Source organism: Misgurnus anguillicaudatus, chromosome 1 (genome assembly GCF_027580225.2).
Source record: "Misgurnus anguillicaudatus chromosome 1, ASM2758022v2, whole genome shotgun sequence".
Classification (NCBI taxonomy): Eukaryota; Metazoa; Chordata; class Actinopteri; order Cypriniformes; family Cobitidae; genus Misgurnus; species Misgurnus anguillicaudatus.
In genome coordinates this window covers 31335228-31363088 of record NC_073337.2, presented here as the reverse complement: position 1 = coordinate 31363088, position 27861 = coordinate 31335228, and the positions used below count along the sequence as shown (strand labels likewise).

The 27861-nt window shown below is 38.5% G+C and overlaps 2 protein-coding genes across 3 annotated transcripts; both read left to right on the top strand.

Annotated features, from left to right (window-relative positions):
* The first annotated feature begins 222 nt into the window (after positions 1–222).
* On the top strand, positions 223–12764 carry LOC129431662 (shaker-related potassium channel tsha2-like). Of its 2 annotated transcripts, none has more exons than XM_055189620.2 (2): positions 223–3315; positions 8825–12764. In XM_055189620.2, the coding sequence occupies exon 1, from the start codon at positions 591–593 to the stop codon at positions 2028–2030; it is 1440 nt and encodes a 479-aa protein (XP_055045595.1). In that variant the 5' UTR covers positions 223–590; the 3' UTR covers positions 2031–3315; positions 8825–12764. The 2 variants fall into 2 exon arrangements, with proteins under 2 accessions (XP_055045595.1, XP_073725881.1); XM_073869780.1 differs by having other exon boundaries at positions 223–3325.
* Positions 12765–17772: 5008 nt separating this feature from the next.
* Positions 17773–22792, top strand: kcna1b (potassium voltage-gated channel, shaker-related subfamily, member 1b). The gene is made up of 2 exons (XM_055191316.2): positions 17773–18000; positions 18653–22792. Exon 2 carries the CDS (start codon positions 18832–18834, stop codon positions 20305–20307), a length of 1476 nt encoding a protein of 491 aa, XP_055047291.1. The 5' UTR covers positions 17773–18000; positions 18653–18831; the 3' UTR covers positions 20308–22792.
* Positions 22793–27861: the final 5069 nt, after the last annotated feature.

Here is a 27861-nt window from a genome sequence, read left to right as displayed (position 1 = left end):
CCCCTATTGCTGCTCCCGGATTTACTCCATGGGAAAAGAAATCTATTGCTATTTTGGGTTTTCCACGTCACCCTTTTTAACTTGGCCACGAAATTCCACCCGCCCAGTCAGTGAAGCATTTAAGAGATTTACAGACACGTGCATAGTATCTGCAATATTTTTGTATTTTGTACTGTTTACAAAGTGACGTCATAGGGTGAGTAGTTTAAATCCACAGGTGACATTACTTGGTCAAATGAGTTTTTTGAGCGCAAACTCATTTTGGCGTCAAGTTTGACAAAGAAATAGTTACGGTGTGTTTACATCTTTCTAGACACTGGATGGATTAGGTGCGCGTTCTCGTATTCATTATACGCTAATTATGTATATTCATAGACAGCCCGCGGAGGGCGGAAAGGAAGAAGGGAGGGCGTCGCTGTTTAAAATGCTGGGAATGTGACAGCCAGTCGACCAGACCGCCAGCCTCGGCTCGGAGAGGGAATGAAGAGACACCTCCGCGGGGAAAATGCGCGCGGCAGCAGCAGCGAAGTGACGCGTTACGCGCCGCTCCACAAGTGCTCGGACCCGATCGCCCTTTTGAGGGGACAAACATGACCGTGGTGCCCGGGGAGAACGTCGACGAGACCGTGGCGTTGACAGCCCTATCCCAAGATGTTTACGACCCCGAGCGCGCGGGTCAGGAGTGCTGCGAGCGGGTGGTTATCAACATCTCCGGGTTGCGCTTTGAGACGCAGCTGAAAACCCTGGCGCAGTTCCCGTCCACCTTACTCGGGGACCCCAGAAAACGAATGCGCTTCTTTGATCCGCTGAGGAACGAGTATTTCTTCGACAGGAACCGACCCAGCTTTGATGCCATCCTTTACTACTATCAGTCCGGGGGGAGGTTAAGGAGACCCGTCAATGTGCCCGTGGACATCTTCATGGAGGAGATTAAATTCTACGAGTTGGGAGAGGAGGTCATTGAGAATTTTAAGGAGGACGAGGGGTTCATCAAGGAGGAAGAGCGACCTTTGCCGGAAAACGAGTTCCAGCGTCAGGTCTGGCTTTTGTTCGAGTACCCAGAGAGTTCTGGACCCGCGAGGGGGATCGCAATAGTCTCGGTGCTCGTCATTTTAATATCCATCGTCATCTTTTGTTTGGAGACTTTACCAGAGTTTAGGGATGAGGGGAAAATGCACGAGGAGCAGCTCGCCATCAACGGAACCGTAAGTTCAAAGAAGCCAAATCCCTTCACGGACCCGTTTTTTATCGTGGAGACCCTCTGCATCATTTGGTTCTCATTTGAGTTGCTGGTGAGGTTCCTTGCGTGCCCGAGCAAGCCCGCCTTTTTCAAGAACATTATGAACACCATCGACATCGTGGCGATCATACCCTACTTCATAACCCTGGGTCTGGAGCTGGCAGAGCACCAGGGCAACGGGCAGCAGGCCATGTCTCTGGCCATCCTGAGGGTCATTCGCCTGGTGCGGGTGTTCCGCATCTTTAAGCTCTCCAGACACTCCAAGGGTCTCCAGATCCTGGGGAAGACCCTGCAAGCGAGCATGCGGGAATTAGGTCTGCTGATATTCTTTCTCTTTATCGGGGTCATACTCTTCTCCAGCGCCGTGTATTTCGCCGAGACGGACGACCCCGACTCGGGGTTCAGCAGCATCCCCGATGCCTTCTGGTGGGCGGTGGTTTCCATGACAACCGTGGGCTACGGAGACATGTGCCCGGTCACCATCGGGGGCAAGATCGTGGGCTCTTTATGCGCCATCGCCGGCGTGCTCACCATCGCGCTCCCGGTGCCCGTCATAGTGTCCAACTTCAATTACTTTTACCACAGAGAGACCGAGCACGAGGAGCAGTTACAGTACACGCACGTGACGTGCGGTCAGCAGCAGCAGCCTTCCTATGGCGAGTTCCAAAGGAGCGACAGCAAACAGTCCATGTCCAAATCGGAGTACCTGGACTCGGAGGACGGAGATTCGGTCAAGTACACCAACTGCAGCCCCCATAAAGCATGCACGGGAAAACTCACCGATGTGTGAACGCGGACATTTACGCGCCCAAAGAACGCATCTTTCTCCGTGCGCGCATCCTTATCATTGCTCGGCTCGGGCAGATGTCTGTGAGGAACACAGCTTCATCTGAAAAACAAAACTGTGCGATTATTTTTTAACTGTGCGATTATTTTCTTAACTGTCTTCCGTTGTTGTGATCGTCGAAGCGCGTGGCGTAGAGTAGGACGCAGTAGCTGTATAGCCGCACAAAAGTATAGAGAACGTAAATTATTATATTTATTAGATGCAAGCCCGATGAAATCAAGCTGAAGCACTTTGCTCGTGTTCTCATTCGTTAGTTTTACGCATTTCGGTAATGAAGTTTACGTACATTACGCTTTTTGAGAGAGACAGTAGGACCAATATCGATATTTTAATTTTAAATTAAATATTGAGGACAGTTGAAATGCAATCTAATTTGAAAATAAATAATTAATTAATACCCCCCCAGACTCCTTCCAGCTAATTCCAGTTGTTTTAGTGGCCGTAACAGGTACATTTGAGATGCGCATATCTCCAGAAAAGCTTTATAATTTCAAACATCACATTCTCACTCATATTAGACGTCTGAAACATTGAAATTTAACTTTACAGGTCATTGCATCTTCTTGCTTTTTTTTGCAAAAGCAACATTTGTGTAAGCTTTATATGATCAACAGATGTGCAGTGATGGAATGAATAAGCAAGCTGCACATTCAGATAGATTTTTAAAATCTAATAGCGCCACCTAGTGATCATAGATGGTAGCTGCAGCCAGAAGGATGTGTTTCCATAGCAACCTTCCAGACGGTTCTCGAGACATCAGGCATTACATTGTTCTCTAAATTCATTTGTTTAAATAAAACATGGTTGCCTCATAAATAGAACGCATTTAAAAATAAATTGATATATTTGGCAACCAAAAAATCCGTCTTGTGCAACCCTTCACAGATGATCAAATACACCGTAATAGTTTGACAAAATTATTGTCCACGCCGACCAGAATGCATCTGATAAACATGAAGAAACATCAACATTTCTTGCTCTGCAACCAACGCCACGAGATCGTGAGTTCAGCCCATAGGTTCAGTCAAAGGATGCGTTGTGACGTCACTGCGAGGAGGGGATAACAAGGATGCCTATTGGTTGGATTAAAATCAATTTTACAGAGGATTCCTGCAATGTCAACAAGGGGAAAACCGGAAATTGATGTATCTGCTCAGACCCCTCCAACATACAAGTTCCTCTCTGCTCCTTTAAATGGAAGTCTACCACAGGAACAAAAATGATTCAGGTAATCTGAGGTTTGTTATAATGCACCAAACACGAGCTTGTATGTGATATATTTTATGTTAATCGCTAGAGGGCAGTATGTTCTTGTTTATCAGAAAGGCCAGAGGACACTTTCATTTCCAACCACACATGAAACAGAAATAAAGGCCTTCATGATGATTGACAGGTCTGTTGAAGCTAAAGTGTGCAGATTGTGTGTTTCATCCATGAAATACTGAGCATTATCATTTCTTATCACTGCTATTTTACATTCACATATTAGCCTTACAGGAAAAAATCAAACCAAGTGTTTGCCGGTCAAACCAGTTTATTTAATTAGGATGACTTCGTAAAAAAACATAGCGACACAAATGCAGAGTTTTTTGTCATTTTCAAATATTTTGTTTCACAATATCTGTAAGACACCAAAACACTGTAATATTACTATTTTCACTGCATTACTCTTAAGAGAGTGTAAAAAAATTGGGGATTCAAAATTTTATATGTCATTAACATTCAAATTCTGGTTTAAAGTAATTTTTTAACCCCCCCCCCCCCCAAAAAAAAAAATTTTTTTTTTGTCATTTAATAATTTCTTACCTCTTCCCAGATATATGACGTCTTTTGTACAATTAAACATAAAAAATATTTTAATAAAGTGCCCAAATGGGACTCAATACATTTAAATGCTCATTTAAGGCCCATACATGCATCATAAAAATAATACAAATGACTCCAGTGGGTTATTAAATGTCTACTAAAGCACGACTATGGGAATGTACCGAGCCCCTAAGATGACATTGGGGTAAAAAAATCAAAAACTTAATTTCATGTGCTCACGTGAAACTTTCATGTGCAGAATTTTTTAAAGGGGCAATAAGTAGGATTTAACCCCATCTAGTGGTGAAATTGTATTTTGCATTCAAACAAACAGTGCTCTCTAGCGCCTTGCTTTTCCAACTGCGTGTTGCAACTACGGTAGCCGTTATTGCAGCTGGTTCACGTGTTCTGAATGGTGTTGTGGAAACGCGTTGGTAGGCTAGTACTTTTTGTCCCTCTCTGCTATTATAGTTTATCAATACGGCAGAACGATATGGAAGCATCCTTGGACTTACCCGTTCAATGTAAGTAAAGAGGCTTACAAAGAAAAGTCAGATCACTGGCAGAGGTCATTTGACACCAACGAAGACATATTCATGAATAAAGACACTGATTTTGATTAAATGCGGTAGTTTCACGTGCACACGTGAAACTAAACTATTTAATTTTTGCTCCATGTCCCCTTTGGGGCTCTTTAGGTTATTTTAAATATTTTAATATTTAATATAATATAAAATTAATATTTTAAACTTGAAGAGTTTAGTTCAGTTATTTTGCAGTTTTAGCACCAAATATGGATGCACGTCTGACTTCAGCTCTCAGTCCAAACAGAAAAGACAGAAAGGAAGCAAAGAGATTTGATGTGCATCCATGTTTGAATTTAGCATTAGATTTGCTCAAATGACTTATCTGAGATAGACACACATGAACATAAATAATAATTTGAGAGAATCCAGTAAGGTAAGGAGGGTCTGTCCACTGCAGCTGTTTGAGTCGGTCGGGTCAGGTTACAAGAGGGTATTTCCTGACCCACTTCATCTTTTGTTGTGTTACATTGTGTGTTTAATGTTTTATGAGGGAATGCTTTTCCGCTCTCATGGTAAAAGGAATAAAGCGCACACGCACTTAAATGGTGTACATTCAATAATCTTCTATTATTTATCAGCTAGTAATAAAAACTAGAACCTAACCCCAACTAAAACCTTTCTGCATTAATACAAATATTAATGGGGAAAATGGGGACGTCCCTGATGATGTTTTGTTAGGATTTGACAGAATGGTTAAGTACAGGCAAAAAACACAAAGGCATCCCTTTTGACCGCCATATTCACTTTTCCAAAGGTCGTGTTATTTTTGGCTGTTGTAACTTTCGTAATCCAGGAACCTTCAGCACTTGAAGTTCATTGGTGACCGACATGTGACTCCTCATGAGCCAGGAACTCTGGCCCCTTAATACTCTGTCTGAGGGTCTGAATACGCATTGACAGGAGCAGGTTTTCTCGGCTGGAAAACATGGTGACCAAAGCACAATAACAGTGTTAGTATAACGGTTTAGTCATGTGTGGAACTCGGGCTGGTGGCTTGTGTTACAGCGCACAGGTGTCGTGTAGGTCACAGTGACTTTGACTGCAGTGCACAGCTTTAGTTCTGCTTATAATGACCGCACACTGCGGGTTGATCTCTCAAACCTTCCTGTTACGCTTTCTTCAAAGCTGAAATTTCAAGAAGTTATTCAGTCATAATCTCAAGTGTCAAAAAATTAATTCAGCCTGAACCACACAATTTTTTTGTGAATTATAATTTTACATTAAAAATATGATTACATTTCTATTTAACAACAGCCCAATAATGCAAGAAAAGCAAATCTGGTTTATTCAAATGTATGTTTTGTTATTTAGGAAATGTATCAGTCAATCAAATGTCGCAGAGCATAGTTTTGTTTGGACAGAACAACATTCAGACCAGGCCCAGGGTGGGTAATCGGGAGAACCGGGAGAATTCCCGGTGGGCCGCTTCACTTTTGGGCCGGTCGAGTTTTTTTTTTTTTTTTTTTACATTTGTCACGTTAGTGAGTCTATCTTCTCTTTAAATGACACTTCACACGTTTCGCATTGACAGCGCGCAGCTCTGCATGGGTTGTACCATGTGAGGGAGTTTTCCCCCCCTCCCATAGAGTTGGTTCGGTCCATAGCACGTCCCAGAAAACTTTTCTCCGGTAGGCTGGGCCGGCCCTACCGTAACAATACGCGTCTGAGAGGAGGAGGGCGTAAAAACAGGTTGAAGAAAAAATCCATTGGAGGAGGATGCTGCTGCCAAATGTGCCAAACTTACAGATTTATTTTCAAGAGGACAAACAAAAGTGACAACAACAGGTAACTTAAAGAGAAATAAGCCTAGTAATGATTAGCATTAGCAACGTAATTATTCGGCTAATACCGTTGTCAAACTATTTACAAGCCAACGTTTTTTTTGTTAAAATATTAGCCTTTTGTGTATACATGGCGATTCATAGACTTTGCAAATATTATGCAAGCAGCTTCTGAGCAGCAGATACCCCGCTGAAAATGAGGATGCCATGAGTAAACAATATGAATTAAAGTTATTTAACACCAAGGTTGTGTTCAGAACCCTATAACACCTTTTGTGTTCCCAGTAAAATATGACCATCCGAAAAAAGCTTATTAATCACTTGTTATGCTATATATTTACCGAATATTTGATTCAATATTTTTTTCAAATTGTTTTCTTTTTTTAATTAGGACTGGGTTTTATATTTCTACTTGCTTCTGATTAATCATAGCCCTCATAGCATTAGCAATTTATCAACCTTTTCTTGTGGAATAGACTCTAGGGAGGGCTGGGTTGTTTTTGACCCATGATGGGTAAATGTTGGACAGAACACGCTGCTGGGTTAAAATTGCGCAACAGTTGGGTTGTTTTAACCCAACTGTTGGGTTATTATAATCCATGGTTGCATAACAACAACCCAACATTGGGTTGTTTTTAACCCAGCATGTGTTCTGTCCAGTGTTTACCCATTGTGGGTCAGGGGTGACACAGCCTTTTTTAGAGTGTAGGAATATTTTTGTTAACTTCTCATCTTAAGTGAAATATTATTCAACTTTTACCTTATTTGTTTAACCATGATATTAATAAAAACAATAGTAAGAGCTGAACTGTTGCTTTATTTGTCCAATTTGAAAAAAGTGCTAATTTGGAATAACACTATGGAAAAAGTGGGCCGGTCTTGGGCCTGAAACTCCCGGGCTGAAAAGTGGCCCCACTCCGGCCGTGATTCAGACATAAAAACAACTCTTATATCCTACAACTCTAAAGCTTTAAAGTATTAATTTTGTTTTCATGCATGTGCAAGGGTCCGTGTACGGTGTGCATTATGCAAATTTTGTCATCAGATTTCACTGATGTCCTGTTTTTTTTTTTTTGAATGTTTCCGATCATGAAACAAATGTAAATATTTATTTAAAAATAACAAACAGTTTTTATTATGAAGAGAAAACAAAATCTAAACCCACATGGCCCTGTTTGAAAATTATTTGTCCCCTAAACCTAATTACAACTTTGTCAGCAACAACTGCAATAAAGCGTTTGCAATAACTTACAATGGGTCTGTTACAACGCTGTGAAGGAATTTCGGCCCACTCATTTTTGCAGTTTTAATTCAGTTTTAATTGTTGTAATTCGGCCACTTTGGGGGATTTTCAAGCATGAACTGCCTTTTTAAGGTCATGCCATAGGATTGAGGTCAGAACTTTGACTAGGCCACTTCAAAGTCTTCATTTAGTTTTTCTTCAGCCATTCAGAGTTGGACTTGCTGGTGTGTTTTGGATCATTGACCTGCTGCTGAACCCAAGTTCGCTTTAGCTTGAGGTCATGAACAGATGGCCGGACATTCTCCTTTAGGGTTTTCTGGTAGACAGCTGAATTGATTTAATTTTATTTCCATTTGTCACAGTAAGTCTTTCAGGTCCTGAAGCAGCAAAACAGCCCCAGACCATCACACTACCACCATCATATTATGATCTTCTTTTTCTGAAATTCAGTGTTACATTTATGGCAAACGTAATGGGACACACACCTTCCAAAATGTTTAAATTTTGTCTCGTCAGTCCACACAGAGTATTTTCCCAAAAGTTCAATCTGAGATGAGCCTTTATGATCTTTTTGCTCAGCAGCACTTTTTTCACACCGGGCCGTGTGTGTTTGGATTTGGTTTTCCCTTCATAATAAAAACTGCATGTTGTGTTCACTTGTGTTATCTTTGATAAATATTCAAATTAGTTTCATAATCAAAGCATGAAAGTGTGACACACATGCAAAAAATAAAAAATCAGGAAGGGGGCCAACACTTTTCACTCCACTGTATGTTATAGTATTACCTTCAGATTAATTCAAAGTAACATACGGGATACAGAAAAGGTATCAAGTTTACTTTAAAAGTATGATGCTAACAACAGAAAGGTCATGGGTTTGAATACCAGGACATTTGCGTACGGCTAAAATAAAAAAACAAAGTTTGAACCACACCATGCATCACTATGGATGGATAAATAAACTTGTTTGACAATGGTGCTGTATTCAAGTAAAGTCTTAACATCAGCAAACTTAACTAACAGACCTAGGCTGCAACAACTTATCAATGAAATTAATAACAATAATAATAATAATAATAATAATAATAATAATAATAATAGTCGATTATAAAAATTGTCACCATTGAAAGTAATTTGATTAGTTGGTCTACCGAAGCGTTTGAGTACAACTCAATAATTTGGTTATTTATAATTTGGATATTTAAAGAAGTTTAACTGTTTAAAAACAACAGGTTTCATCAATTTACAAAGCCAAATGGTGTTTATTTTTTGATTTGTTGCTGAAACGATGTATCAGAGCTGTTTTCTGTTGATTTTCAGGTATGTGGATGGGACACCTCCAGTTCTTCATGTAACCAACCTGAACATTTCATATGGGAAGAAACAAATTACACGATCTACAAAAGACAACATTTTAAGGAGCAAACTTTTTTTCTATTGGATGTTTTTTTTTTTGCCTTGAACGAGTTTGGTAAAAGGATTAATTTTGTCAAAAACTTGACACCCGGACAGTGTGGGAAAAAATGAAAATTTTAAGAGTGTCGAGGTAGAAAATGATTTACTTGATCATGGATTACATGTGCAAACAAATGCTTACCTTACGTTTGTTTGCCCCAAAACAACATGCTGTTGAAATGAGTGTGTACTGTATGTATGTGTGATTATGTATGCATATGTCACATTTAAACATTACATATCATGCAGTATGCTATACCAAAACACATGATGTCGCGCGTGAACATTTTTTTATTATCATTTTATTTTTTATTTTGACTCGTCAGCAAGTGCACAAAATCATTAAATAGAAATGGGAACAATGACAACGACAAAATGACAAAATATTAATAATGACAAATTACTTGACTGTTGAGGTGAACATTGTTAAATATCTATTTTTTTAAAGTATTATAGATTTTATATAAGAACGGTGTGGGTTGAACTGCTGAAAGGTTATTTTTGTAGTTTTTTTTAAAGTTATTGCTTGTTGATTTTCATGTTGGTCCTTCACTTGCTTTATTTTGATCGCAGTATAAAGAATCGAAATGCTGAAATGTTCAATTCTGTCACCTTTTCTCCTAAAATAGTTTATGCAGTACAAACACAAATGTTTGTGTCTTCTACAGTATGTTGTGATTATTGATAGTGTCAGAATGCTTTATCGCCAGTCATTGAAAGCATCTACCTCACTGTGCTGATTTACTGTTTGTTTACCTCGCTGTATTGAGTTACATCCAGCACATCATAAGCCTTATTTCTGGAAAGGCTCGCACCAACATTTCCGTGTAACTGTAAGGAGGACACGATGTGTTGAGCCTCTGTTCTGCTTTTGTACAAATATACTCTGCAAATCATCAAGAAATATTAATGACATGCTTTAATCTGAACGTGGCATAACAAGTCATATGCGAGAAAAACTTGTACAAAATGCCCCCAAAAAGTTTGAGAGTTTTTCCTTAACTGATGTTTTATGGCAAAAGTGATATTTAGAATTGTGAAGTTATTGCTCATCAATATTGTTTATATATTCGCTTGGATGAAACATTCATATGTATGTAAATATGGGCCTTTTCCATGCGCATGACAAACAGTTTGTATGTTTAGGGTGATTTCCATTGCAGTGCTTTCTCTAAAATTTCAACATTTATCAAATCAACATCGACTACAGTATCATCTTAAGGCCCTAAACACACAACTTTGCATGACATAAAGATGTTATTTCCCACATAATTATAATAATCATCTATGTTTAATATCATTATACATTGACATTAACGCGTTTAAATCATGATTTATTTATTTGTTAAAAACTCCATCACACAAAAGCATTCCCACAAGGCCCTGAAAGTAAGATTTTTACAAAAACAATGTGTTTCACTATTGCATTAGATTTTGTTGTTTCTGACATAAACGTCACACAACTCGCAACAAAACAGACATACATGCAGGTTGGGAGCGATGTCACTACAAGTCTGTGTACATTTCCACTGTAGTGAAAGATTGCCGCTCACAACAACCAGAGCACTACAATCCCACAATCCATCCTGGCCGCGTAACGCTTGACTTCCATAGAAATCCATTAAAATGGATTCCCCATCGCTAGGAACAACAAAGCTGTCTACACAACTGCCTGAACCGTGACATCTTGTGCATTGGTTTTTAAGACAAACACACATGAAAGCAAAAATGTATGTTATGCATTTCATTAATTGACGTTTCTGCACTTTTGGTCTTTCAACAATAATTAGATTTTTCTATTAAATGCAGCATTAAGTTTAGCACCCGGCTCAAATCTGATGTTTTAAATGAACATTATAGTGACGTTCACATGTAAACTGTGGACAGACTCGATTTGTGGTGGGATAATTAAAATTTACGTTTAAATTGATGACTTAAACATGAATCATGGAACCTCCCTGTTTTTTTTTTTCATAAACATCCCATCATATTTCTGTCAGCTGTGTGTTGCATTTATACTCACATGTGTATTTATTTACACTGTTGCCTGTTAAGAGAATTATGCAAAGCGATGTGCATTTCTGATATGTTCCTTTAATCTTTCATTAATCAAGTGTGGTGTATTGAAAGTGCACTCGATGAATTGAATTGAATTGATGACATGAAAAGCGCTGTGACTGCTGATTATATATTGGCACTTATTGGCTTGGTTTCACAGATAAGGTTTAGCTAAAGCCAGGACTACGACTTCATTAAATTAAGATCTTTAAGCAACATGCCTTAGAAAAAGACATTACTGGTGTGGATCTTGAGACAAATCAATGGCACTGGCTTATTTTAAGATCTGTCAGTGGAAGTTATTTTCAGTTGAGACGCCTCAAACACGTGTCTATAGGCTTAAGCTTTGTCTATAAAACCATAGTTTTTGATAGCAATAATTCATGGAAAAACGTATGAATACAAAGGTGAAAATATCACTGTTGCTTTGCACATGATGTCAAACGTAATTGTTTCGTGTAAATATATTTCTTTGATAGTGCCTTAAATCCCATGTTATATCATACTGTAACAAAGAATTGACATTAATATGCATCCTAGATTGTATGTATTGAGATGATGTCAGTGATTTGATTCAATCTGTATTATGAATGTACTGTAACGCATCCAAAGACTCACTTAGACTGATTTCACATCAGCTATTTCATACCCTACAATTACTGATCATAAATAATCGATGCATCATTCAAGCCAAAACAATAAATCAGACACATAGTACTAAAAGTGCAAAGACTGTAGATTCTATACAGTTACGGTAACATTAGGCTATGCATTTGTTTACTGCAAGGACCAGACTAAGTTCAGCATTTATTAATCTTATTTTTATTTAAAAATATATATTTTTCATTGTTTATGATGCATTATTATACACTGTAAAAAGTAAAACGTTGGATAAGTTAAGTTTCACTTTAGGAGAAAAAATTAAGTTGAAACAACACACTGTAAAACCTAAAAGTTAACTCAACTCAAACCATTTGAGTAAACCGGTTGCATTAGTTTTGAACCACATACATTTGAGTGCTGTGAACTTAAACAAATTGAGTCATGTGCAGTTATGCACTTATATTTAAGTTCACACTACTTGAGTGTGGGTGCATAATTGCACGTGACTCAGGTTCGCGGTGCTTAGATGTATGTGTTTTAAAACTTAAATGGCCTAATGCAGCCGGTTTACTTAAATGGTTTGAGTTTTTACAGTGCATATTTAGGTGTTACTAATTAAAGTAATTTTAATTGTAATTTAAGTAGATCCAACTTTTTACAGTGTACCTAACAAATGTATTCGTATACAGTATGCAGGAAAAACAACAATGATTATTAAATGCCATGAAAGTTGTTTATTGTTTGGTCATTGACTATTGCATTAACTCATTTTAATATACGGGGTAAGGTATTACTAATGTAAACCTACTGAACTGTATCAGATTATTATTTAAATGACAGCGAACAGTCCCCCATGATGTCATCACGCCCCATACTGTATGTGTTTGTGTGTTTCTGCTGGCGGCCATCTAAAGAGCTTTAGTACTTTGTAATGTTCGTGTATGTCCAGTATGATCCTGTATTAGTTCCTGTACTTAATATTGAAGAGTGACTGTCGTATTTTTCTGCTCTTGTAAAGAATCATTAGAAATGGTTTAAATGTACGTGGGTTTAAATCAGGAGTCTGTTCAAATGTCCAGTATCTAGTGTCCTCTGTCTAGTGTTCTTACTCAACAGGGTAATAAAATAAATGTCTAGTTCATTATATGAATTTATGATGTACTGTAATTTTGCAAAAGATGATGTTATAGAGTGTATGTTGTATACTAGAGATTATATCTGTATACGGTATATGAACCAGAAACGTACATTCAGAATGTATGCAATAAAATTTGTTTTCAATACAATTTATGTCTCCATAACGAATTTAATTACGATGTTACCAAGATGTGTCATGCAAACCCAGAGAGCAAACTTTTGTGTTATGATCTTCTGTGATAACATGAAAAACAAATGTATGTCATTACATCATCTATTATTACTAAAATTTGGTTGCTAGGACAATTTTCTGTTGGGTTAACAGTTAAACAATAAAAAAGAAAATGGGCGGCGCTTAGCTTGATGTCAAATTTAGTTTGCTGCTGTGATTGTTTTAATGTTATGTCAACAAATTTTAAAATATTTTGTTAGCGTTGTGGTCCACAGGGGGTGGAGAAGGCGGCCTGATTCTTGGATCCAGAACTTGACAAACCTGCCAATTCAACAGATCATTCGGAGTGCAGAATGCAAAAATAACATGGAAACAAACAGATGCCAAACATTATGTAGAAAAAAATCATGAGTACATACACTAGACAAAGTGAACGGTGTAATCACTACACGCTTCTAATAAATGTTTCCCAAACCCACAATTGGGGAATGAACAGCCCACCCAACCGGTTGAGCAAAACGAGAATTTGTACGTTTTTTACGAGTTGGCTAATTAATAAAGTTAATCGTGCTAAAAAGTGATTCTCATGAAAAAAACAACAACAAAACCGAACCCCTAACGCCAATGTAACATGGGTCAAGGCAAATCGTACCAAAACTTACGAATGTTGTCATATGAATGAATACAAATTAGTCAACTTGTAAAACCCTTGGTTTTATTGTGGTAAAAATTTAGTAACCATTTTTGGTGTATTGATTACTATCAGCAAAACTATGGTTTTACTACACTAACCATAGTTTAACTAAGGTTTTTGAAAACCATAGTTGACAAAATCCTGGTTATTTTGTGGTCACCATGGTTTTACTACAGTAACCATGTTTTTTTTAACTGTAGTAAAACCATAGTTAATTTTTGTAAGGGAATATGTACGAATTTTTGTGAGATAGTGTTGGTTGAGCTGCTGATGTGCTGTTGGCGATGCCTAAACATTTGTAATGAGAAGTATGTCTTAAAATAACCACCTGTGGTATAAGCGGAATAATGGACTATGGTCCTTTAAATGATTTGAAAGTAATGCACACATGAACTGTAACGGCACTCCGTGAAGGGTGTGCATTATTTTCAACTAATTCAACGGCCCGTCGTCAATTATTTCTTACTAATACCATAGGGCTGTTGAATGCATTATTTTGATTGGTTGAGAAATGTTTAAAAGGTATGCATTATTTTTCCATAAACGCACACCTGACCTGTCAAATGTTGTAATGTAAGATGAATAATTGTCTCCAGTACTTTGATTTATGTAAGGAATAATTGACGACAGGCCATTGAATTATAAGAAAATAATGCACACCCACGGTGTAACGGCACGATGCGAGGTGTGCATTATTTTCAAATAATTCAAAGGACCGGAGTCAATTATTCCGCTTTTACCACAAACATTCCTCTGGTTCCTATTTTTAAGACATTTGACAAGTTAGGTGTGCAGAAATGAATGCATACGGAACATTTCTCAGCCAATCAGAATATAACGTGGTATAATTGACCTTTGGTGTGCATTATTTTCCAATAATTCAACATCTCGTCATCATTTATTCATTACGTAATGTTTACTGTACATTTTTATTATTAAGTTCAATGATGCATCACGTTAGGGTCACTAAACTCCTCCCCCTGCAAGGAGTTGTGTGTGTGTATATCTGCCGCTACTACAATTTGATTCATACTAATTATAATTTAAGAATTTACTGTAGTACGAAGCGTATGCAAATTGACTCGGCAAATAATTTTTGTTTTATTTATTTACTTATGAATATATGACATGTATGTATAATTTATGTATAGCAATCTCCAGGATATTTTAGCGAGTTATTGTAGTTAGCAATTTTTTTTAAATTATAATTACCATGTATGGGTATATATGTAAGTATATCAATCTCTTGGATGTTTTTAGTGTGTTCTTGTGAATGAGATGTGTATTTGTGTTTAATGAGGAATGGTGCAGTGCAGTAAATCAGTGCGCTTCATGATGCAATCACCGCATACACACACACACACACATGACTGCACATTACCAATGAACACACATACGCACATCTGTCATTTCCACTCCATTTCAGTTTGCTATGGTGTGACACGTGGCTAATAATAGCAGGCAACGGTCCGAGCCAGAAGCCCCTGGGGCATCAGCGTTTGTCTTGAAGGGCACCGCGCGAGCCTCATGCCCTTCTTCATATGATGGCCCCTATAAATAGAGCGTGAGGGTTATATAACGGCCCGGTGCATTCATGAATGGAGGGAGAGGAGGAGGTGCTCGATTCATACTGTAAGACTGCAGCTCTTTCTTCAGCTGATGTTCCGCTCGTGAGGAGCTGTGATCTTATCTCTTTACGGTGTCAGGGAATCGGTGACTCGACCCGTCGTTCCTCAACGTCGTCCATGTCAACACGATCACCCAATGAGCTCTGATCGAGAGCCTCCAAATGAAAGCAAGAATCCGAGGCTCTCATAAACGACTGCCGACTGTTGCTAGGCAAAAACCAGAATGTGCGCATCAGCAGGTTTAACAGATGAAATACACGACAGAGGAATTCATTTCATGACATAAGAATGAGGTGCGGTTTGATGCTGGATGTTTGGAGCAGTTGCACAACATCTGGGTGCTGCTTTTCACATTACCAATCCTTTCAAATGAGCTTTATTGAACCAGAGAACATGTCCAGGTCACATTACACCCCAAACTCAAAAAACAAGAAGTAGTATTCTGCATAAAGTATTTAAGAAACATTAAGATTTTTAGATTTGCTTTGTTGTCAGTGTTACATTTGTGTAATGTAGGCTACAAAACCCCCCCAAATTTTTTTTAAAATGATGATTGTATAATACATCATGGCAGCAGGTTATTTGCTGTACGGTCTTTAATTCATGATTTGATAATAAATAAAACACTTTATTTTTATTTTAGTATTTGTAAGTATTTATAGCTGTAACTGTCTTCAAAATAATTATGTATACAGTAAGTATGCTGAAGGAAATCAGGGATCAAATTAAAGATAAAAAAAAGATGCGTTACAACGATGCCTAGAAGAACCATTTGTGGTTCCTCTGAGAACCATTCACTCTAAAAACAATTGGCGCTAAATAGCACTTAAAGTTGTTCACTGGCTCGTAATCATATGGGAACCATTTTAAGTGCCGTATAGCACCTACGTAGAACCATATAGTGCCATGCAGAACCATATGTGGTGCTACGGTATATCACCCCCAGTATATCCGGTTCTTCATAGGTGCGCTTTAGCACTTAAAATGGTTCCCATATGATTATGAGCTTTTAGTGCTATTTTACACCAATTGTTGGTAGTCTAGAAGAAAGGTTTCTTTTATACCTTTTTATTATTTGAACCTATTTTCACAAAAAAAGATCAGTTTGTGAAACATAAACAGAAAGGTTCTTCAGATTCAAAGGTTCTTTGTGGAACCATTTAGCCAAAAATGGTTCTCAAATGTTTTTGAGTTATTTTGTCAAATTATAGGGACAAAAGCTAACTGCATAATACACTTTAAAAATGGCAAATGTTACGCACATTATCATCAACTGAAGGTTTATTTTAATCCATATTTACCCAACAATGAAATGTTGATCATCTGTTGCACTGGTTCTCATCTTCTGAAGACAGCACTTCACATTTTATCTCCTTCATGGACCTCTTTTTATGAGGTGTATTAAATAAGAGAGACTTAAATTGTGAAACAAGGATCAGAGAGTTAATGGATTAGATCAACAAAATTTAAAAATCTCATCATTTCCTCAACCTGGGATATCTCATTGGTTCTTGAGTGTCTCATGACAGAACTCACATGACAACAACACATGGAACCAGTCAGAACCACTAAATAAGACAACGTATTAACCATGTCTAGTACTAGTTACAAGCATGTTTTTGGTCACGGATTTAATAGTATGGATGCTTTCCCAGTACTTTAGTGACAGTAGCTCAGTATGATCATCATCATCATCATCATCATCTCCTCTCAGCGCTCTTTGGAACTTCTGGTTGCCATGGAGAAATGTGTTGATCTCGCTCTTATAGTCCACACAGCAGATGCAGGAACGACCGGCTGGTCTGCTCAAGGCTGCATGATATTCCTACTGTAAACCAGATCTTATTTCAACTAACCAAACCATAATCTGATTTAAACATCTCAGAAGAAGACAACGAAAAAAAAAAAAACAGAAATAGGCCTATAGTATATCATCTATACATTCATAAAGATCATAGCTGAAGTATTTTAATAAGAGATTATTCTAGTTCTCAATCATGTTTAAAAAGATATGACCATGAGAAATTTTTTTTTTGTTTTGTTTGTAAGCATGGTGATCATGTTCAAGGCTTTATAAAATGAATCAGTCATCTGCTCCTGTTGTTTAACTGGTAGCAACATCAAGGTCACAGGTTTATTTGAATCATTTTTGTGCAAAGCATACATATCTTGAAGAAATATAAAATTTATATAAATGTTATTGAAATGAATAAATACCTATGTGCATTATTATACATATGCATCATGAAAAAATCAAATGCATATGTATTATAATTTAATTAACGTGTTTGAGGTCAACGTGAAATGCGCGCTGTCGCAGTGATTAGTGGGGTTTAATAGGAATCTGTCGTTGTTATTTTTACGCCGTTCAGCTGTGGTGTTTCCCCATCAGATGTGTAAAGGACATTTGGCAGCATACTGGAGCCTGTCTGCATTGCGCATTACACATCCACTTGCGCGCTCTCTCTCTCTCTCTCTCTCTCTCTCTCTCTCTCTCTCTCTCTCTCTCTCTCTCTCTCTCTCTCTCGGTGTGTATTGTGTGTGTGTGTGCGTCTCTCTATGCTGCTGCACGGCTCCGAGCAACTTACCGCAAGTTTCCCGCGATCTGACGGCAGGAGGTGAATGTTGCGGATCTGTTATATCATTGCTTTATGGATTTTTGCGGACATCTCTAGCAGCCGTCGGGCTGTAACCTTATGTGATAGATTTTCATTAACGGGAGCTTTGCGCTGATCTTTCGGCTGTCCACGTAAGTACAAAGACGTCTTAAAACATCCGCATCATTTGCTGTCATTGTTTTGCGTTATAAATGCATTATGATTATGTTGGCAAATGGTGCAGTGCATTAACCCACCAAACATCTCTGATAGCTCATGACAGCGCATTGCTGTTACAAAGCAAGAATAAAAATATCAATGTACTGATGCATTAAAAGATAGTGTGTAGTTGTGTATATAAAACATGTATATAGTGTAAAATCCTCAAATACAGTAGAGCAGAATGTACTCTGAGATATAAGGCTCGGTTCACTAGTGAATATAAATGAATTTCTTGCTCCTGGGAGAATGGAGTATGCAAGAGACTGTTTCAGCACATGCATGGAGCAGATCTAGTGGTTTAGTGGTAGAATCCTAAAGGATATTGTGCAGTCTTTATAAGAACATCTTCTCAAAGAGAGCTATAAGAATGATGTTGTTTTCTTTTAAATTCAGTCACTTTGTGTTTTAAGAGATGTCATTTTGGTTTTGGAGAGGACACCTATAAATCAAATAATCTTAAAATATCCTGGTCCGCGTGTACAGACTGCAGTTGCATTCCAGGATATTGGATTAGGTGGAAAATCTGTTTTTGTCAGTCATGGTAGTGGATGTATCTCATTACTTTATTTTCTGACCGACTAGGTGAGCGCACAAAGCAGGTGCAGGGCTCCACTGAAGATGGAGATGGTCGACGCTTGGTGGAACGTGATGCTGGATGTGGTGTTGGATCGCTGACCATCAGAACGGCATCGGGTGTCGAATGCGCACAAAACCGGCCTGAACGTCCGCTACCATCCGGTACTGCGAGTTTGAGCTCCAGGATGACTGTGGTGGTGGTTGGCGAAAACATGGACGATACTTCCTCCACCATGCAGGGTCACCCGCAGGACTCTCAGTATTCCCCCGAGTGCTGCGAGCGGGTGGTTATTAACATCTCAGGACTGCGCTTCGAGACGCAACTCAAGACTCTGGCCCAGTTCCCAGACACTCTGCTGGGCAACCCTAAGAAAAGGATGCGCTACTTTGACCCTTTACGAAACGAGTACTTCTTTGACCGAAACCGCCCCAGTTTCGACGCCATCCTTTATTACTATCAATCCGGAGGGAGGTTGAGAAGACCCGTCAACGTTCCCTTGGATATGTTTTCGGAGGAGATCAAATTTTACGAGCTCGGTGAAGAGGCCATGGAAAAATTCAGAGAGGACGAGGGCTTCATTCGCGAGGAAGAGCGTCCCCTGCCAGAGAATGAGTTTCAGAGGCAGGTCTGGCTGCTGTTCGAACATCCCGAGAGTTCGGGGCCTGCCAGAGGGATAGCGATCGTGTCAGTCATGGTCATTCTCATTTCCATTATCATATTTTGTTTGGAGACCTTACCAGAGCTGAAGGAGGATTCGCACGGACGGGTCCAAGTGATAGGCAACAGCACGATTTATTACAGACCGAACATTCTGACGGACCCGTTCTTTGTCGTGGAAACGCTCTGCATCATCTGGTTTTCTTTCGAGTTGATCGTTCGTTTTTTCGCTTGCCCGAGTAAAGCCGCCTTCTTCAAGAACATGATGAACACGATTGACGTGGTGTCAATTATTCCATACTTCATAACGCTTGGAACGGAGATGGCGGAGGATAACGAGGGTGTAAGGGAGCCCAAGGGTGGAGGAGAGCAGGCGACGTCTTTGGCCATCCTCAGAGTTATCCGTCTGGTCAGGGTGTTTCGGATATTCAAGCTTTCCCGACACTCCAAGGGGCTTCAGATCTTGGGTCAGACTCTGAAAGCCAGTATGCGAGAGCTCGGCCTCTTAATTTTCTTTTTGTTTATTGGCGTCATTTTGTTTTCCAGCGCGGTGTACTTTGCCGAGGCTGAAGAGAAGGATTCTTTCTTCACGAGTATCCCGGATGCCTTCTGGTGGGCGGTGGTGTCGATGACCACTGTAGGGTACGGGGACATGTACCCCGTCACCATAGGGGGCAAGATAGTGGGCTCTTTGTGCGCCATTGCTGGAGTGCTAACCATCGCGCTACCGGTGCCTGTGATCGTTTCCAACTTTAACTATTTTTACCACAGAGAAACCGAAGGCGAAGAGCAGGCCCAGCTCCTCACTGTGAGCAATCCAAACATTGCGTCGGACACCAGTCGACGCAGCTCGTCTGTCATTAGCAAATCAGAATACATGGAAATAGATGAGGATCTCAATAACAGCATTGATAATTTTAGAGAGGCGAACCTGCGAACCGGGAACTGCACTGTCTCCAATCAAAACTGTGTCAATATGGGAAAGCGTCTCACGGATGTTTAGATATCCCACACTTGTTAAAAGACACCTAAACTGTACATAGTGTACTTTATTAGTACTATCAGAATGCTTTACACGGGACCTCTGATTTCACTGCGTACGTTTTTCTTAAAACAACCACATTTATGCATTTGGCGGATGCTTTGATCCTAAGCAGCTCACAGTTCAAGCTGTACTCTCCTGGGAATCAAGCCTATGATGTTGGCGCTGCTAGTTTCACGTTCTGTCAGTTTAGTTACAGGTATACCAAAACAAAAGTTAGTCTAAAATCTGCCTATGGATACCAAAAATAAATGTCAGGGGTAATGAGATGACAGAATTACACCAATACATGTCGGCTACATGGGGACTTAGAGACATGCACCATGGATGTATCCGTTTCTTTTTCATTTAATGTTTGTTTGTGTCTTTCATAGGCTAATGTAAACCATTAACAAACTGAATGTTCAATCTCAATTGATGAATTATGCAGATTATGGCATGTTTAATGAAACCTCAATGTCTGTTCTATATATATGGTACTATGTATCTTGCTTTAATTGACACATCACTGCCCATTAAAAGCACAACTTATAAGTATTTAAAACTTTAAACATCTAAAACCAGGCAGTATTAAAGTATTGATTTTAAAGTTCAAGCTTTTAAAAATGTACATATATTTACTCATCAATTGTTCTGTAGTAATTAAAATATAAATGTATGATTCATGATATATTTCAACAATAGTGCCTTTAACCTTCTAACTAAAAACTCAAGAGTCTGCATGTGCAATAGTTACAGCTGCGGGACCATTTGAATATCTAAACATGGTTACGAGACGGTCCCTTAATATCCTTGTACATATAACAGAGTCAAATCCTCTGCATCTCTGCTTCAGACATTACTTTATAAAAAAAAAGTGTTAAAAATTTAAAGTTTGTTTGCCGAGCATTGTTGTGGTTTATTTGGCACTGGTTGCGTTGTGGTCGTTGGTTTATCTACCTCAGAGAGTACGCTTCCAAATTTTAGACTTTATATCAGTATTGTCCCCCGGTTTCAGAAATAAAAAAAATTAATAATGGAATTAAAAATAAATGATTATAAAACATGTCCATTTACAATAAGAGAAGTTAAATTAATGAATTTGTTAATTATTATTTTTTTTTAAGATGACAACACTAGCCATTTCTGGGTGATGCTATGTCAACACAACATAAATAATACACTATAATACGCACAGGGCAACATCAGGGATTGTGATAAGTTGAAACTGCCATTAAAATATCTGCATCAATGTAAGTGGAGATCTTAAAACGGTACCTTTAAACTGAGTGTAGGTCTTGTCTTTCAAAACCTAAAGCACTTTAATGAGACTTCATGTATTTATACTGTAGGTTTTGTACAAGAATGAGTTGAAGAATGAAAGGTGAAACAACGAATCTTAGGGCAGTGTGTTGAATTTGTCCGTGTTGATGGCAGTGTGTTAAAAACGACACACAATCCTCATCAGCATCGTTTTCTTGCAACCCTTTAATTCGTTTTTAGTGACATTTAAGGTATTAACTTCCTGCCTAAAATAGTTAAATACCTTAAATAGTTCATTGTTTTAAAAATATTTTTTACAATGACAGGTTTATATAGATGTCAATAAAAGGTATCTATATGATGTTTATTGTAAATACAGTTTAAGATACACTCACTTATTAACAACAAAAAACAAACTGCAGGACCAAATATAGTGTTATGCTTTTTAATGTCATATATGCAGGTTATGAAGATATTAATACTTAACATTTATTCAGATTATAAAATTCAGAAAGAAAATCAGATCAAAAAACAGATCAGACAACATGTAGACACCATCACGCGTTTTTATTTTTAGAAAGTGTCTTACACGTCTGGGTTTCTTACATTGTTCGCATCATTGTGGTTTACTGTAAGTTTAAATGAAACTCTATTAAAGCTGCAATCCATGTTTTTGGAGGTTATAGAATCTGTTAAAAGCGGTCTTGCCAACAACGGTGAGATGATAGTAAGGGGTTGGATTTTGCAGTGAAATGCAGAAATATGTAAAGAAAACAGAAATTTGGTTTTGAACAGAGGTGGCGATAGAGAGGCAAAAGTTACGAATTGCAGCTTTAAGCTTTAATTTTTTTGTTTTAATGGGGAGTGTTATGCCATATATGAAACTGAAGCACTTTGATATTATGCATGCAGAGAGCTTCTGGACTCATGTTGCTCTGTTGTGGATCATGCAGATCCTGGGAAAAGCTTTTTCTTTTGTCCTTATATTTTGATCAAAACAAACTAATCTAATTTAATGTTTTGGTTGTGTTTTGATGCTTAACATACTTTAATATTTGTTGACTTGAGCTGTGTTCTGTTGAGGTTATGACCACTTTAAGTCGATTTTTTTTTACAGTTTTTAAAGAATGTTTTTCTAAATTCATTTCGACTCAAACTTTAGGAAGAATGAGAAGTATTCATGCTGATAAATAAAATGATTAAAACATTAAACTATGTTTACTGAATCTGTTTATTTACCACAAAACATTTTTAAGGTTTAAGTGACAAAATAATTGCATATACAGTTGCTTGAAATGGATGAAAACCTATAAACACTGATCTTTATTTGTCACACTTCTCAATGTGTATAGTTTATGTTGTTGTTGTTTTTAATCATTTAAGGTTTAGTCTCTAAAGGCTGACATATATTCTAATGTCTAATGGTCAATGAGGTCCTTAGGAGGCGTTCCTAATTCGGGTTGTCCTAGTAACAGTTAATAACAAATGACGTGAATTCCCCTGCTTTATTTTCATTGGTGGTCGGCCCTGAAAGTCGCTCGTCATTTTCATAAAGTTGAACTTTTCTCAACTTCTTGCGTCACCAGACATGTCCACTTCCTGTCACTAAACACGTCCACTTCTTGCCACCAGACACGTCCACTTCCTTTCGCTAAACACGTCCACTTCCTGTCACTAAACATGTCCACTTCTTGCCACCAGACACGTCCACTTCCTTTCGCTAAACACGCCCACTTCCTGTCGCTAAACACGCCCACTTCCTGTCGCTAAACACGTCCACTTCCGGTCACTAAACACATCCACTTCCGGTCACTAAACACGTCCACTTCGTGTCGCCAGACACGTCCACTTCCTGTCGCTAAACACATCCACTTCCTGTCACTAAACACGTCCACTTCCTGTCGCTAAACACGTCCACTTCTTCCTGTCGCTAAACACGTCCACTTCTTCCTGTCGCTAGACACGTCCACTTTCTGTCACCAGACACGTCCACTTCCTGTCGCTAGACACTTCCTGTTGCCAACGGTCACTGTTGCTCAAAGGTTGACATTTCTATTCTCTTTTGATATGCATGCAGTTTAAAGCCTGGACAAGCAGACTGCTAGTTAATTGCCTAAAACATTAATTAAACACAATGGCATCTATGTTTTATTAAAAAAATTCAAGAAAACATTTCTTATGTCACAGAAATGAGTCTAGAATTAAAGTTTATTGCCTCTTTATATTCATTAGTCGTTTTTAATTGTAGTTCCTCCACAAATTTCCTGTGTTATCTTTATTTGGGTTGCCACTGATTTCCTCCATATTGCCAGAAGTTGCTCAGTCTTTGCATAAAGTTAAACCCCCTTCCTTTTTTAAGTTACTGAACAATCCCACATTTAGAAAGTCACCAGGTCTCATTGAAACTGAATGAGATCAGGTTAATTTGTCATTGTTCCAACCACTGTGAGTATAAGCTAGGCACTATTTTGGCCATCAAATAGCACTCATTGACCTATAAAAGCCTGCAGAAAAGACAATATTTAAAAGAGATCTGTAGTTGCACTGTTCTTTCATGAAAATATCTGCCTCTCTTTGGATAATAATCCATCTGAAGATATGTACAAGCTGTTTAACATACTGGACTCCTTCACTTCAATGACAAGGATTGGCCGTACACTAGTACTGTTGGTTGTACTGGTTGTACTGATGGTTTAAGGAATCTATGCTGTAAGTCTCAGATAGTAGTCCCTTCTCAAGCCACATTGGCTGTATGTACCTGTCAAAGACCGATCTCGCTGGGTGAGAACAGCTGGGTCTCTGATGGCATCTGTAGAGTTGAGTGACTGGAACAGAAACCAAGTCAAAATCCTGTCGTGATCTTCATTAAATCAAAAGCATCATATTTAAAGGGCTTGCACGGGATAAGAAGTGCATATTTTGAGCATCTTTACTAACTGGTGCATTCAGAAGAGTGTATTTACTGTGTGTGTGTGTGTGTGTGCACATGCGGTGCAGCAGGACAGTTTGGCACAGCCTTGGGCTCGATGCATGCGAGGCTGGCGTGGGAGGAGATGCAGGGAAAAGTATACAGGCATGAAGAGATGTTGTGAGAGAGAGAGACAGAGAGAATAGAAATGAGAGGTAGGCTGTGAAGAGCCAGTGATTCAAACACAGAGCGCTGAAACTGGGGTCTGTACGCCTACATGGTGAACAAGTACCACACACACTCACAGACACACAAACTTACACACACAATCATGAGGAAATGAAATGCACAACCTCACACACATGCAGAGATGCAACATCCCACATGAAGATATGCACAACCTCACACACATGCAAAGATGCACAACCTACTAATTGGCCTACTAATCATCTACTAATCATCTCTTCAAGAGGTTTTGAATGCAGAAATGCACAACCTCACACATGTAACGTCACACAAATAAATGAACACATTCTGTGCAAATAAAGGCCATCACATGAAAGGCATTCTGGGAGTAATTGTAGTCTGGACTAAAATACTGAGTGTTTCATCCCAGCATATGTTCTCACATTGGGAAGTATTTCAGCAGGAGTGTGTTTGCAGTTTCAAGGTTCAATCTGAGGTTTAAGGAATCTGCATTTTCACATTCATACACAAAAACCCAACATTTTACAGAAGAAAGTTTTGTTTGTTGAGTGTTGGGCCTTTCCAATGCAACTTGCCTAAATAACCGTATACAACACAGTAAGCGAGCATCAGAATCTAAATTCACGGCTGGTAAGTCCTTATCACTAACTTTGTATATTTCTATCGTTATATTACAGTTGTATTGTTAAGTGTTGCACCTTTAGTAATCATTTAATGTTTTAAGTGAATTAAAATGCGTGTTTAGACACTGATGTTACAATCAGGACACTTTAAGCGATCTCTAACAAAGCAATATCGACACATGGTAACTTACTAAAATGTTTTACTCACATAATACTGCTGTGCCATTCCTGTCAGATCTGAGATTGATGGTACAAATGAATCTGTGGCATAAGTAAACAAACGCTCTGTTTTCCCCACATGAGCTGGAACTTCTTTAAAATCAAACTTCAACCACACATTACTAATGTTAGGTACTGAGGGAAGGTTATACAGCGACTGTGTTCTTCCACAAACGAACACTGTACAAACTTTGGCAATATTTAAAGTTTTTAAAGACTCTGGCGATTTCTTTGCATGGTGCCAAAAACTGTTTTGTATTTATATTTCAGTAACGAGGATGTTTTTCAGTTCTAGAACTTGCAGGATGTTCTTCTTGCAGAATATCAAGTTCAAATTGATTCTTTGATTCACTGCTGGTTTATTACTGCCACCATAGCGGCAAAAACAAGCAATTATGTATACAGAAAACATTATTTTGCTCCTTAACATAAACATAAATTTATGTAGAGATATTTTTACTAGAAATATTTAAGAATTAATGAGTTTCCCCACACATTCCCAGACCGTCCCCTGGGTCATCCTCTCCCTTACTTTCTCTCCCGGCAGCCCCCTCCTCACGGCACATTGCCTCATGCCACCGATCCCCTGAATTATTAAGCGCTCTTCCATCGCTGTATTGTTCGAGTTGAAATCAGTGAGCTGATCTTTGTGAAACCAAAACCTTTGTGAATGGGCCGCGTCCCACCAACCCCTCCTCACCTCATCGAACCGGATGACAGTTGCGTGACTTCGCTGGATTGGTCGGTCGATTGATTGATCGATCCAATTGGCTGGTTGAGATTCAAGTGTTGAAATTCTACCGCTGTCTCGCTCGGCAGTGTCCGAACTCCGTTATCAGAGACGATCTCGGCCAGACGACCAACATGCGGTCAGGTCGAAAGAGAAAACTTTTAATTAACTTACATTAAACATTAAAACTCATGTTTCAACAAGTTGCAGATTTTAAGATAAGCCATTGCAAAATTTTATACAAATAAATGATTGTAAAAATGCAGTATAACTTTGATTAGTCTGAATAATGAAGTAAATGTAAGTAAAAGCCATTCATAATCATTTTGCTTAACATCACAGCAGTTTAAGATACAAGGATTAAGTCTGGGGGCTTTTTTAAATCAAATATTGAGATATCAATCTGATTAATTATTGAGTTTCATGCAATGCATCTGTTAACATGTGTTTAATTGATGTTAAATCAAACCTCACACACATCCATCAGTTCCTCAGATTTATATTCACACATGATAGATCTCTATGTTAGTTGAAGATGGCTCCAGAAGTTCAATCGAGTCTGTCGGTCCACAGTCAGGTGTGTTGTGTAACCACAGTGCCTCAGTGGTTTGTGAACTTCATGACTGCTGCTCCTGGATCAGTTATGTGGGCTGCGTTTATATCTATACAGCACAGTACACATGTTCTTGCGGCTTTGTATTTAATGGATCAAGCATTCTTTTACTTTTTCATAATGACACACAAGGTGTTGTGGACAGACAACAGCACGAAAAGGTTATTGCATGAAAACCTGACAAATCAAAGAGTTTATAAAGGCGCAATATGATGTGCAAAATACACATTTAATACAATTTTAGCAGAAGATCAGCATACAGCTAAGGCATATGAAGGTATATGAAGTGAGTATCCTATTTCCACTTGGATTATATCCGATATAAAATAGACCTGCATTATATATCTATAATACAATATTCATATTGTTTCAGGGCAGTTGCACTTTGGGTGAAGATGTGAAGCACTTTGTAATTGAATTTACGCTCTACAGAGTCATTTATGGGAGGTGTACATTAGGTCGCTCTTGGTAATGGAAGGTAGACGGTAACGGCCTTAATGCAATTGTTTCTCCTCAGGAAACTGACTGTACATCTGTACTAAACTCATTCTCAATCATTTCTCTTAAACTATTTAGAACAATCATAAAATTATTCAAATACTAAATATAACACATCTTAGTGCTGTTAGTTGGTTTCATTGTGGCTGCCAAATAATTCCTCACATGCCGTTTACAGCTCAAACGATTGGCTCAAAAACAGCTCTTCTCCTCCACCGATGGGTCTGATTTCTTGTTCTGTGTGCAGCCTGGCTATCCATTTACATTACATTACATTACATTACATTTATGCATTTGACAGATGCTTTTATCCAAAGCGACATACAGTTCAAGGTATACATTTATTATCACTGTGTGTGTGTTTCTGGGTTTAAACCCATGAACTTTGGCTGCTTATGCAATGCTTTACCACTGAGGTATACAGTAGGGATGTAAATCAGACATTTTGTTACGATGTGATACAATATCGATGCAA

Excerpts from the sequence above, each read along its gene's own strand:
- kcna1b (XM_055191316.2), top strand. The coding sequence starts at position 18,832 with ATGACTGTGGTGGTGGTTGGCGAAAACATGGACGATACTTCCTCCACC.
- LOC129431662 (XM_055189620.2), top strand. The coding sequence starts at position 591 with ATGACCGTGGTGCCCGGGGAGAACGTCGACGAGACCGTGGCGTTGACA.